The sequence below is a fragment of the Schistocerca cancellata genome, chromosome 3 (genome assembly GCF_023864275.1).
Source record: "Schistocerca cancellata isolate TAMUIC-IGC-003103 chromosome 3, iqSchCanc2.1, whole genome shotgun sequence".
NCBI lineage: Eukaryota > Metazoa > Arthropoda > Insecta > Orthoptera > Acrididae > Schistocerca > Schistocerca cancellata.
In genome coordinates this window covers 837702063-837716147 of record NC_064628.1, presented here as the reverse complement: position 1 = coordinate 837716147, position 14085 = coordinate 837702063, and the positions used below count along the sequence as shown (strand labels likewise).

Below are 14085 nucleotides of genomic sequence, written 5' to 3'. Positions count from 1 at the left end.
CAAAGGTTAAGGTCAATGACCTTGAATGTGAAAATTCCTAGAAACCTACCATGTTCTGCATCAATGATACAACTTCACTGATGCACCTGGATTAGAATCAGAATTACAGTCATTGATGTTGAGACAGACACATGTAAATTTCACACAGTTTCCAAATTTTGCAGATCTGTAATTTTCTTCACAACTGTCAAATACCTCTGCAATTTAGTAGTTTTTCAGCTCTTATCTGGATCGGTTGGGTTGAGTGCTGCATTGAATTTACGCTGAATTATCCAAAAGTTTTTATTGAGAAATTATAAAGGACTTTTCCATTTGTGTTAAATATGCTACTTGTTAGGACCTACTTTCAGTGCAGCTACGGAAAAACAATACAAAACAGTTGTTTTATATTTGCTGTTATATACTGTTTTTATTATAAAAAATTAAAGCTTTTACTAAAAATCACTAAAAAGGAATTAAATAGGATAGCTAAGGAAGATAACCATCAACTGCAGGTCTGCGAGAAAGCAGTTAAGGATCAGAGATTTGCAAAACAGATTCATAGACCTTTTAAGACTGCAACACTCAAAAGGTAAACAAAAACATAAGGACAATGCTGAAATCTATGTAAGAAGTTTTCCATTAATTTCTTCATTCTCTCTACATCATGTGTGATGTCATCCAATTGAATAAAATTCTTACTCAGCTATTAGCAATCATACTGTTGTTGGAACAAGCAAAATAATACTAAGTTAGTTCACTGATGAAGACTTACAAAGTTTCTCAGTCGCATGACAAATATGAGATGGTGAAAGCGTATCTATATGGAAACAACTAAAAGTTCTGAATAACAGCAATTCATCTGCATTTATATTAGACTCCAGTTCTGTACAGTAGTTGATCCAATCTGTGTAACTGTAAATCATATTATCTATGTCAGTTTCCCGCAAAATTCTTGGATACATCATAGTAACATTTATGGGACATTCTGTCAGCATTTGGAGAAACACACATATTAAAAACTGAAATATACAGTATTAATGTTCCTCAATACTTATGTTTCATAAACTGGCTTTTGGTTTTCTAGGTCAACATTAGACAGCTTAGGACTGTTCAGTCTTAAGTTGTCTGTTGATGGCCTAGAAATTCAAAGATGGTCCACAAACAAAATAAATCTTGTAGAACATTAATACTGTATTTTATTGTTTAAGATATCAGAGCAAGTTTTTCCACGAATCTAATCAGCTCTCATATGGTACTTTGCATTGATTTTGAAAGCAACAATCATGGGCAGACCATCTTGGTTTATTCACAAAATTCAAAGATCTGTGTATACAGAGGTTAATTGGATAACATTTGTATTGGTTTTCAGAGTGCAAGCCATCAAATAATAGCCAGTAAAGATAACTAAGTATGTAATAAACTGACTTCATGACAGGTAGATCTTAATTTTTTAGTGTGGGGGGAAAAAAAAAACCAACTGTTTAGTACTGCCAATACATACACAACGGTACACAACTGTCCTGACACAAATGGAGGAAAGAAGGATAAGTGCATAAGGTAGTAAGTAAATAAATAAATCGTCATTCAATCTCAGTATAAGATTCCCACTTCTTGTGATGATGAGAGCTGACAGGTTTTCCAACGAAAATTTCTCAACATCTTTATTTATGTAAATATACCGACTTATTAGACTGAATGGCTTACTTTCTGCAGGGCGTCATTTATTGCTGCTATAACGTCTTTCACCGACGACTTCAATGTATTAACCCTGAGTGTTGTGAAGTGAGGTGTCGTCATCAACCAAGCCAGAAGCCTCTGCTTGTCATTCTGCAATTTATTTACAAACGGCGAACAATCAACTTAACAACATATTCAGTTTTTTTATTACACTTTAGATTTCTGTAAAAGAAGAAAGGTATCACTATAAAACTTACCGGATTGTCACTGTATTCAAATTGATCTGTCAGGAAATGTTCCACTTCGCGGGAGTGAAATGGGCTGCAGGGAATCATGCTGTCATTTGTTCTGGTAATATCGGCCTGACAAGCTCACTATTCCAAATGACGATGCAAGTACTACGCTATCGACTTCGGAGGAGAGCGCATTCAGTAACCATAGCGTCATTACAGTGTTGTCACTTAGCGATATCGGCTTGTGTCACTTTTCACACTCGCATCTTGAATTCACTTTATCTCCCATGACCACGCAGAACTGCACACTACGGATACGTCGCTATCCCTTATGGGAAGAACAATATCAATTCTGTCGCTACATTCTAGCGTCCAAGCTACCTCCCCGTTCCCACTACATTTAAAGTATCCCGCTACTACATAGCTTCCCCACAGATTTGAATACAATATTACAAGGAGTCTCACCAGCAACGCACAGTAAATAAAGTTCAAAGGAAAACACACGGGACAAAAGAATTATGTAGGGAACGCAGTCCTCCTTGGAGCAACCAATACTTTTACAAGTTTATCTAAGTTTTCGTACTACAGGATCTGGTCATAACATTCGCCACTTCTGTTTAATATGCGTGTTTTCTGCTACGAAAGATATCGCCAATTCTCTGCTCATTTTTTTTCAGGGGTAAAAAGTACCTGGAGTTATTTCGTACATTATAAAATATTGCCGAACTCAGTTTTCATACTCAAGTACGAAACAGAATTTTCAAATGTCCCTAAAGTTATAGAAAGTGAGCAGAAATTGGAGAGATGTAAAGATTTTACAAAATTCATCACTGAGTACTAGTTGATTACGTTTTTAAGAGAAGAACAGGGAAATCACCACTCCACTTTCAATTATCTCTGCTGTAAGCCGCATGTGACATGTGTTTCTACGATGTGCCTTGAAATGGGTCGATCATGGCGTCGACTATTGTGTATCGGTGCATATAGATATGTGATTGTTGCTGATTTCGTTCAGCGCGGATTCAATTAAATCACTTGTGTACCTTTCAAAAAGACGTGCGTGCAAGATTTCACAAATGCTGAAACAATTGCAAATGGGCCTTCGCGCGTTTTTACTCCTAGCGTCAAGAGTATGGACCTGTATTTGTTTCTTACTGAAGAAACAGGTTAGAGCAGTAAGTACTAGTAGTTCGCTTTCGTGGTATTTTTACACCACCGACTGTGCTGTTCTCGTTAGTCGACGTTTTAAGCGTGTCGGACTGTCTAAGACATAGTTAAAAACTTTGTTATTTTGTATTTCCTATTGTTGTCATGCATATGAGCAAATTTTTATGGTCTCTCACCTTAAAACCTAGAGTTGTTATGATTTCTTCGCGGGTTTAATCCACCCAGCGCCAACAGTTACTTCAACAATTAAATAATTGATTTGTTTTATGTGATACTTCAACTGATGGTCTGCACCAAGGTTTTTTCTTTTACGACGCTTACTGTGAATCCCAGGCTGTGAATGAAATTTTATAACTCCAGAGTTCGCTGCATGTCAGTTTCATCTTGGAGAAATGCTTGTACTGATATACGATTCACTGAATGTATCATATAGTGTAAATGGATGAAATTTATCTCTCATAGAGACCAACTGAAACCACAACAGCAATTGGAGTGTTACATCATTCTGAAAACTTATTCCTCCCTACACATATACGTATGCTTCATCTACAAAAATTATAGTCTCCCCCAATGTTAGTCGTGCAAGATACAGGTAGATGCAGAGAGGATTGTACTTCGAATTGTATTAGCTCAGCATAATGGTCGTAAGACACTAAATTAAAACTGTCTGGTTTACGAAGTGTGTCTTTTAGGACTGACATGGATAAGGCTTATTATTATTATTATTATTATTATTATTGCATCCAGGATACTACTTCTTGCTGTAAGAATCTTTAAGCTTCCTTCTCGTACATTTTAGATGCTTTAACATTGTATGCTGACCCTTGTGATATGTCACTGAAATCCTCACTTAACTGTTGTGATTGAGGTTTTCTTTACTTTTGCTCAAATCATTCCAACTCAACACTGAGCAGAATTGTTTCACCAAAAACAATTCTGTGTCTGCTTTTTGTGTTCCACTGGATTTAATCACATAGTTTTTCGGTCATTAAAACTTATTTAATGCCCATTGGATCAGGTGGAGACTGTGAATCTGACTTTCAACTTGGATTGCTGAGGTAGTGAAGATGGTGATAAGTTTTCCTTCTTTGTCATCCCCATTTAATGGGTCCGAAACTTAATCTGGAATATCTGAGAACAGTTGATATGACATTTCCATGTCAAAGTCTTATTATAATTCTCAATTTCTACTTATCCTGATGTTTAATGGAAACTACAGTAGTCATGTATTATACATTTTCCATTATATTACCACAGATTGTTTCTGTGCCTTGGTTATCAAGGGTTTTTAGCACAGATTTGATTGAAACAGTGGAAAGGTTTCTCTCAATCTGTACCTCCAGACAGGTTGGTTCTTCGTACTCATTGAGTTGTTGGGTCAATGGAAGCATCCAGGTCCACCTGTCTGCTTTGACCCATAATGTAAGGGTGTTGCTGTGTGTGACGACATTATGGCAGGAAGTTTATGACTTGGTTTTAGTTGTAGATGTCCTCTTGTTGTGTTTGATGGTGCTCTCCAGTGGTGTGTGTGTGTGTTTTAAAGAAAAATCCAAATGATTTTGAAAGTAACTTTTGTTTTGCTTTGTTTCTGGGTTTAACTATTTTCCATGTGCTTGTCATCGGGTAGCTCTCGTTTATTACTTGTAAGATGTCCTTGTAATTGAAGGGTATATGGGACCCAATTCCATATGGCCCAGCCGGGATGGTTATGGATTTGGTAAATCTGCAGTTCTGTAACTTTAAATGATGAGTACCACAAGCTTAGCATGTGTTATCACAGCAGTGGAACGTTGTGATTTACAGGAATTGTTATAACCATGGGGTCCTGAGGAGATGACCTCAAGTTGGTATCCTCAAGGTTCAACACCAAGTACATTGCGTAATTCAGCTGACAACTTCAGCCTTTCTATCTTTGTCATAAGCTTTATTTAAAAAAAAAAAAAAAAAAAAAAAAACTGAAAATGACCAGTGATTCTCAGACATCTCTTCTGGCAACCGCACTCGCCTAATGCGACTGTAAGGCAGTACAGATACTTCCCCCATAAATAGATTTAGCACCTGCCAATAGATCACAGTAGTGTTAGTACAAGCCCTGGCATCATCATTTTTAATCTCTATAACTAAATAATAATTAAAACATAAATGAATTGGAAGTTATGGTAGAACACTTCTCAATATGTTCATCTATTATCCTGACAAAGGACTCACATAGTTGTATTAGACAGAACTTGGCAGAATCCCTCCTCTCTGCTTCGCTCCCTTTCCTCATAATTGAGTATCCCATAAGATACATCACTTCACTTGACCAAATGCAGTTTCATCTATTTTCATAACTTCCCCAGCTGCCCCCCCCCCCCCCCCCCCCTATTTTCTCCTTTGCTCACTGATATCTATGTCATGTGCACCAAATTGTAGGGAAGCCCAGTAACAAAAATACAGTAATATGGATCAATGTCTCGAATTTTTGAACCAAAGAGGCAACTTGGATCAAACTTGTATTCTTGCCACTCCTGTGACCTTTAGCATAATCAACAAGAGCACTACTCTTTTGTAGAAAAGAAATAATGGATGACATGTCCAAGATTTCCTTATACAACATTCCACTGTTAAATTTAACCTAGGGATCCTTGTTGATAATCAGCGCAAGCAGTAGAACCACCTCGAAATTCATTTTACTATTTACTGGAGTTTGAAATTTACCTCAAGACTGCTACATCCAACAACACATCTTCGTGATGCCATCTTCACACAAGCTAAATTTCAAATATATCATGCATGTATTATATCACATGCTACAACATTGTAACATCACAAGTCAAAGAGAGCTTTTGATTTCACAGCTAAGAAATAGTGAAACAGTGTAATTTATCCATCACCTGAGTGTTTTCTCATCTGAGACGTATCAAGGCTTGCCTGTTTTTATTTATTTATTTAATGTAGAAAATATTTCCAGCTGTAACCATGTAATGGAAGCCTCAGCTTCTCTCTGATACATTCAAAATTTCCTGAACTCAGAATGAAAATCATTATTTTATATTTCTCAAGAACTTTTATTTGTGTTAACAGTAATACAAAATGTATAGATTGCTACTTACCACATAGAGGAACTCTAATTTCTATTAAGTATCTAAATAAAAGAATTAAAGAAGGCATGATAAAACAGACTTTTATCAAAAATAATTTTCTTTTGACTATATTCTATTACTTACAAATAAATTTGTAAAGAGTTTGGTGGTCATTTTCATTTTATTTTCAGAATACATATGGTATAAAGAAGCATGCAAAATCACAAAAAAATTAACAAATTACATTTTCAAATCAGAACCATGAATGACTAATATTCACAGCCAGATTGCAGTGTGACAAGTAATGTCATTATTGCTAAGGAACTATTTGTTAGATTACACCATGTAGTAATTAATTAAAGAAATACTGAATCCCATCATTGTGGCATTCTGAATCGCTTAAAGAGTAAGAAGCAGGGACTAGGCTCACAACGTGCACCTAGAGGAGACACCAAATACCCAGTGTCTGCGTTGAGGCTAATGGACCACCATTTACCACCTGGCTTCAGCTGCTGATGGTGTACGTGGTATGCGGTTTCTTCATTGTTCCATAATCACTGGCATACTAAACCATTGATTTTCATTAATCATTCACTAACATAAAAGCCATTTGGGAGTCTTACAAAGTGTGACTTAGTGCCACTGAGTGTGTAACAAATGCATAATTCACAGTAGAGATGGTGCTTACTGCCATCCTGGGTACCGAAGAGGTCCAGAATTATTTTAGTTTTACTAAGGTAAAGGAAAGAATGCACCTTTGTAACTCTTCTTTTATAAAATTTTAAATGTGATGTACAAAAGGATGACTATTTATAGATGGTCTAAGCAGGGGTACTCTATTAGATGATCTGTGTTTAGTGACTTGTTTAAACAATTGATTTACCAAACAATGTTTTTTTTCATTTAGTCAGGTTTTCAATTGAATGAAACAATCAAATGAAAGTTTTTTCTGCCATCACTGTAGGAAAGGTTTCACTCCTTTCTGAATGTTAATGGTTCTACTTAATGTGAGACTACCAACTGAAACAAATGTTGGACAGTTATGTCCAGCATATGGATTTTCTCACTCTGTCTCCAAGTAGAAGTGTTTTCATGGAAACATTTGTTCAGCCTTTCTGGTCAAATATGAGCCATGAATAGTGTTCCAACTTATTTTTAGCGACAAGTAACATCTACATTCAAAGATAGGTCAATAGTCAGAATGCTACATTTGTAAAAATCAAGCATTTTCAAAATTTATTTAAATATGAGTTTTTCATGCTTCTGAAATTAAATATAAATAAATTTAAAAGTTTAACAACTGGTGTTTCATTGTAAATTTATGTCACAATGGGCAATAATTTTTTTCAATTTAAACTTACTCAAGTACTTTGTCTCTCTTTCCACTGGGTTGAAACTGTCACCGATAATTCTCTTTTGATAAATATCAAGGTAACAGTCACTATGAGCGAGCATAGATATACATTGATAGTAAAAGAAATCCCATTGCCAAGGAGGAGTGGTGTGTGACAAACAGAAGTTGGTAGGCATGTTACTGCATATGTGAGATGATGTCTATTCAGATTTCATCCTAGTCCCGTAAGAGTGATATTAGTGGTGCCACTATGAGGATACAAATAAGGTTTTCTTTAAATACACGCTCTAACGGTCGTGAGGGTTAGTTACCTGTGAGATTGGATGCGGTGAGTTGATCTTAGTAAAGAATGACAAAAACGCCATTATGAACTCGTCCCGAGTTTGAACAAGGTCATGCAATAAGGTTTTGAGAAGCTGGATGTTCCTTCTGTGATATTACAGAAAGACGTAGCAAGAATGAGACACAGAAAGACTTGGCAAGAATGTAGCCACTGTACGTGATTGCTGACATTGGTGGTCACAAGAATGTACAGTCACAAGAAGATAAGTCTCTTGATGGCCACATGGGAGTACAGAGAGGAAAAGACATCGCATTGTTCACTGTATGGCTCTGGCTCATCGCACTGCATCTGCAGCAGCAATTTGAGCAGCAGTTTACACCACAATGACTCAACGAACTGTTATAAACTGGTTTGCTTCAAGGACAGCTCCAAGCCAGATACCCTGTAGTGTGCATTCCACTTATTCCACTCATCCCAAATCACAGACATTTGTGACGTAAGTGGTATCAAGTGAGTACTTATGAAGGGCAGGGTGGAGGTCTGTTGTGTTTACTGATGAAGCTGGTTCTGCATTGGTGCCTTGTGTTGGTTAGGAAGAAGGCAGTTGAGGGCTTGCAACCAACTGTCTGCTTGGTGGACACACTGGGCCCTCACCTGGAGTTATCATCTGGGGTGTGACTTCATACGACAGCAGGAACACTCTCATGATTATCCTATGCACAGACTCGAAATTTTTACATCAATCTGGTGATTCAGTCTGTTGTACTGCTATTCATGAACAACATTCCAGGGGATGTTTTCTAGCAGTGCTCACCTACATACCACTGTTATAACCCAATATGCTCTACAGAGTGTTGACATGCTGCCTTGGCGTTGTCGATCACCAGAAGTGTCTCCAGTTGGGCACATGTTGGACATCATTGGATGGCAACTCCAGCATCATCCACAGACTGCATGAATCATCTCTATGTCGACAAATCAACTGCTTTAGGCATGAAAGTCCATCCCACAAACTGACATCCAGCACTTGTGCAGCACAATGCATGCACATTTCCATGCTTGTATTCAACATTCTGGCAATTATACCGGTTATTAATGTACCAACATTTCACATTTGCAGTGACATGTCTTGCACTTACTTACATTAACCTCTGATCTTGTGATGTTAACCACTTAAATATTTGCCTGGACAAATGTATTCCCAAAATTTCAAATTACTGTACATTAATAATTTCTGGTGTTGTGGTTTTTTTCCATCAGTGTATTTGATTTGATAAGCTTTTGGGGTAATTATAAATTATCATCATTGGATGTTCATGTAGTTTTGATTTAGTTTGTGTAACACAGAATACGTAGGCAAGTATTGATTTTTAATGAAAGCTCGAAATATTATTTAAGCACATTTCTGTTACAAGAGAAGTCCTAACAGTTTTAATCAAACCATAGCTGTCAGGTGGTACTGTAGGTCGTTTACTTAAATTTACTTCGGTAAGAGTTTAAAAGCACCATCTCGTCCAGGTTCTTAGATTTCAAGTGGTTCCTCCTCTTTGTAGAAGTGTCCAGTGTTTGAAAAAACTCACGCTGAGGGAATCGAAGCAGCTGGAATGCACAAATACTTTAAGGCAGTGTCAGACAAAAGATGACATGGACTGTGGTACTTCTTCCAACACCTTGTGGATCAGGTATACCCTCCAAGTGTAGTACCTTTTTGGACTAGGGGAACTGCATTTCCTCTTGGACGTTAATAAGTATCCATGATGCTGACTCATTTTTGGTTTTCTGTTCCATGAAATAGTCCAAATCATCTTCTTATTAACTTGGGTTTCAACTGTCTGTACTTGAACAAACATGCCATCTACCACAACAGTGTCATTCTTTGGAGTTTGACTAAGCTGTCTTATGAGCGCACTCTGCCATTTTAAGTGCTTTCACATCCTCAAAACCCACACTTTCTGGGCCTAAGTGATACCTGGCTCCATAGTTGTGGTTGTGTCAATCACTGCTCTTGGGTGTCCTATAACCAATAGCACCACAATGGAGGATGTTGTGAACTGCTCCTCAGATGTTTATTCTATTAACTCAGTGGTTCTAGTCCAGGAAGGCAGTTGAAATAAGCCACTATCCTGCCATCATAGCCTCCCAGTTGACATTGGAAATTGTCATTATGATGACATCTTTGATCAATACTAAGTGCTGTACATAAGGAAAGTAGAGTTCCATCTGGTTGGGGCCTCCTATTTCAGCTTTAATTGTCTCCCCACACCCCCAACTGAACTGGACAGTCTACCAGTTTCACATTGGCTACAGTGGTGCTTTTGAAAACACCAAAAATTTTGCAATGTTTCTATCACAAGGAACTTAGTGCTGCTGGTTCAGGATTGTTGAACATACATGGCAATAGTAAATTACATGAGTGTGTGAGTAATGCAAGACAAATAGACAACACTCGTTTTCCTTGCACATTTGTCAAAAGAGCAGACTGCAGTTTGTACTGCTGAGTAAAGTGTACTGTCGCTGTCAGAACCTTTTGTTGGTCCACAGTCAATGCAGCATATTTGGTTTCAGCCAGCTTATTGCCCATAACTTCCCTGATATCAAGAATTGACCATTTAACGGTTTGTTCATCAGATTCTTTCTTGAAGGCAAATAATATCATGGTTCTAATGTCTTAACTATAGTCTGAATGAAATTACTTGATCCTTGACACTTCACACATGGGAGCTGGTTTCCTCCAATCAAAGCACTCAGTGTCATGCCCGAACCATTCACTGTTGCCAAACTGCCACAAAAATTGGTCAGTTAACTTCCAAATACCTTGTCCAGCATTGTTTCGTGATATGTTTGTATCCTGAATCATGGGCCTGGCACTTTAATTTTGTATTCCATCATATATGTATGACCACACCACAAACAACACATACACATAATTATGCTAATGAAATACACATATTTTATACACAGCACTAACTAAACACTGGGTCATTCCATGTCAAGTGGCCTAAGGGTCCCCACTCGACCTTCTCCAATTTCGATGAAATTTTTACAGGATATACATATAGACCTTACATGAAGCACTGCCAAATTACAGCTGCATAAGTAGTATGGTGAGGCCACTAGCCACCTTTTTGTAAAGGCTAGTTTTTTGACATTGTGACTGAAATGAATAAATGATCAACTTTGTTTTACCATTGTTCAGGATCTAAGAGACCTTTCATGCTGAGACTTTGTGATCCTGATCAACTTTTTGGGTACAGTAGCTTGGTTGTAGTACAAATGGTCAAACTATGGTAAATTCATCATAGTGTGCTATCAAAGTGGCTCATAAATTTTGTCATACCAAATTTTGACTATGCTTTATTGCCTTGTATCTACTGAAAGAATAACTTTCTGAAGCTGATACTTTAGTTATCTGCAACCTGTCAGCATGTCATAAAGCTCTGCAAGTGATATCCAGATTGCTCAAATAATAACTGAGTTATGTAAGCTCACCTTGTCTGATCAAAAAAAGATTTTTTTTTAATTTTTTATTTTTATTTTTTTAATTTTTTTTATTTTTGAGACAGACCAGTTTAGTGTCAACAGTGTTTAGTGTCAGCAGTGGAGTTTGGTACCGTGCTTCAACAGTCAGTCTGAAGCACACTGTTGTGTAGTGAAGAGTGTTCAGATGTTGTGTGTGCCTTTTTAAATTATGTAAAGTGTGTTGTCATTACTGGATCAACATCTTTTTTCGGTAATTATTTCAGGGTACGGGGTGACTTTTTAGAAATGTTTATCAGATTAATTTAATTTTTTCTGTTGTATTCTCAAGGAAGTTCCCATTATCTATGATTGTTTAATATTTTTCAGTTTGAAATATACACCACTTCTACTTTATCAATATTGAAACAAACGGCAATTGGAAGCATAAATTTAATTGTAGTGTAATGGATATCAACGAGGTTTCAGTACCTTATGTCATTGGCCTTGCAGATAATTCTGAAAACATACGCACATTAACAAAGCTTCATTCCAATCAAAGTATTTTCAGTAGAGCAACAGTAATTAATAAACCAAAGAAGTGAGATATGTCTTACTGAAAATCCACAAATATGCTTTCATCACAAAGCAATACTTGTGGACAAATACGACTTTCTACATAGATCTTGTTGTAATCCTTTTGGTGCAAAGAACCATTCTGTTAAAAAGGGTTTTCGGATTGTCAATGTGGAAACAGCAAAATAATTGCAAGCCAAGACTAAGATCAGTGTGAGACCTGGTCAGAAGATCTGTCCAACTTGCAGAAAACAAGTTTTAGCAAAGAAAGCAGAAAAATCGCAGTCAAATTCAAACCAGTCAGAGGATGAAGCATATCCAGAAGTATCAATCAATTCAAGTCTAACTGCTTTTGGGGTCTCCTCACTAAAATTTCAGTGTGTATCAAAAAGGGATGTGAAAGGTTACACAAAATGAAAAATAAGCGAAGCTCAAGAGGCAATTGCGAATAACACTGCTGCTGCTGGAGGATTCAGCCCAAGAGATCTTCAAGCACCTAGTACAAGCAAGACATGTCCCGATTGTGAAGATTATAGGCATCTGATTAAAGAATTGAAAGAGAAGTTGCAATTGTCAAGGCAGCTTGAAAAATTGCAAATACTGACATTAGTACCACAAAGCTGGACTATAAAAGAGACAATGCAAGAATTTGGTGTTTCAGATAGGATGGTAAAAGCAGCTAGGAAGTTACAGGCAGAAAATGGTGTATTAGCTCTGCCAAAGAACAAGTGTAGCATGAAGTTCCAGATCCCGTAAGAGAAAGAGTGGTAACATATTTCAGAATGAAGAATTTAGCCAAATTTGTCGAGGTAAAAAAGACTACGTATGAATTAGAATAGAAGTAAAGAAAATTTTGATGCAAAAATACCGTCTTCTGAATAATTTGAAATAAATGTTTGCTGCTTATTGACTTCAGCATGGGCCTGAAATTGGCATTTCCAAATTTTGCGAATTGAGGCCAAAATGGTGCATCACTGTGGGTGCTGCAGGAACCCACTCAGTCTGTGTTTGAACTTTACACCAAAATGTTAAAGTGATGCTTGCAAGCACTCCAATCAAAGAAGATTATAAGTGTCTGTTAAAACAGCGTGTGGTTTGGAATCCAAAGACTGCATGCTTGATCGCTGTGAAATCTGTCCGGGAAAAGAACTGCTGGAACAGTTTTTAGAAAGTAGTTTTGAAGACAATGATCCAGATGATACCATTGAGTTCAGACAGTGAATGCACACCAAACCATTGAGTTCAGACAGTGAATGCACACCAATAGAGATACATTAGAAACCAAGCAGATGACCACCGAGGATTTTATTGGCGATCAGATTTCAAAAATTGACAAACTTTCCACTCATCATCATGTTGCAAAGCACCAGAGCAATCACTATAAATGGATAAGAGAAAGCTGTAAGCCAACTGAACTGATTGTATTAATAGACTGCTGAAAATTATTCCTTCATTGTCCAAGATGCCACTCGAAGTTTTCACTGGAATAACAACCAAGCAACTTCACACCCATTTGTTATGTACTTCAGAAATAACTTGGACATCAGAAGCATCAGCTACTGTATAATAAGCGACAGCCTGAAACATGATGCAATCGCTGTACATGCTTTTATAGTGAAATCAATAGAAGATCTAAAGTGTCTCCTTGGAAAAATCACACACATTTACTACTTCAGTGATGGGTCAGTAACACAGTACAAAAACTTCAGAAATTTTCTGAATCTCTGCCACCATCAAAATGACTTGGGAATCTCAGCTGAATGGAACTTTTTTGCTACAAGCCATGGAAAATCTCCATGTGATGGAATCACAGGACCTGTAAAGTGCCTGGCAGCAAGAGAAAGCCTTCAAAGACCAACTGAGGACCAAATTTTGACACCAACTGATTTGTTTAAATACTGTACAAAGAATATCAGAGGAATCCAGTTGATTTCTGTTTCAAAAGAAGAAATTGAAACAGGAAAAACTGAGCAGGAAGCAAGATTCAAAAATGGCTGTGCAGTATCAGGAACAAGAGAGAATCTCAATTTTGTGCCATTAAATGAAAAGCAAGTTTGTATTAGAAGAGTATCCAGTGATACAAATCTTTTTGTGGCAAATGTTGACCAAAGTCAAGCAACAGATTCATTCAGAAATATTACAGCTTTACAACCGGGCCATTACATTGCCTGTATATATGATGGAAAATGGTGCATTGGTAATGTGTCTGAAGTTTCAGAAGAAGAAAACAGTGTTTTAGTCAGTTTCATGCACCCCAATGGACCTGCACATTCGTTCTATTGGCCAGCTAGG

At 37.1% G+C, this 14085-nt stretch overlaps 2 protein-coding genes across 7 annotated transcripts in view; one reads left to right on the top strand and one right to left on the bottom strand.

Annotated features, from left to right (window-relative positions):
• The window catches only part of LOC126175889 (tRNA (cytosine(72)-C(5))-methyltransferase NSUN6), a 77808-nt gene extending 75035 nt beyond the window's left edge, over positions 1–2773 (bottom strand). Inside the window, exons 1-2 of one of the 3 annotated variants that reach the window (XM_049922938.1) lie at positions 1917–2773; positions 1687–1809 (exon numbers count right to left, since the gene is read on the bottom strand). In XM_049922938.1, the coding sequence (XP_049778895.1) occupies positions 1687–1809; positions 1917–1994 (201 nt within the window). In that variant the 5' untranslated portion in view covers positions 1995–2773. The remainder of the gene's footprint in view (positions 1–1686; positions 1810–1916) is intronic. The other 2 variants (XM_049922941.1, XM_049922939.1) reach the window with 2 other exon arrangements.
• A 61-nt stretch (positions 2774–2834) lies between these two features.
• The window catches only part of LOC126175887 (CTD nuclear envelope phosphatase 1 homolog), a 92754-nt gene continuing 81503 nt past the window's right edge, over positions 2835–14085 (top strand). For 2 of the 4 annotated variants that reach the window (XM_049922937.1, XM_049922935.1), the window contains exon 1: positions 2835–3058. In XM_049922937.1, the coding sequence (XP_049778894.1) occupies positions 2969–3058 (90 nt within the window). In that variant the 5' untranslated portion in view covers positions 2835–2968. Of the gene's footprint in view, positions 3068–14085 lie in introns of all 4 variants that reach the window. The other 2 variants (XM_049922936.1, XM_049922934.1) reach the window with 1 other exon arrangement.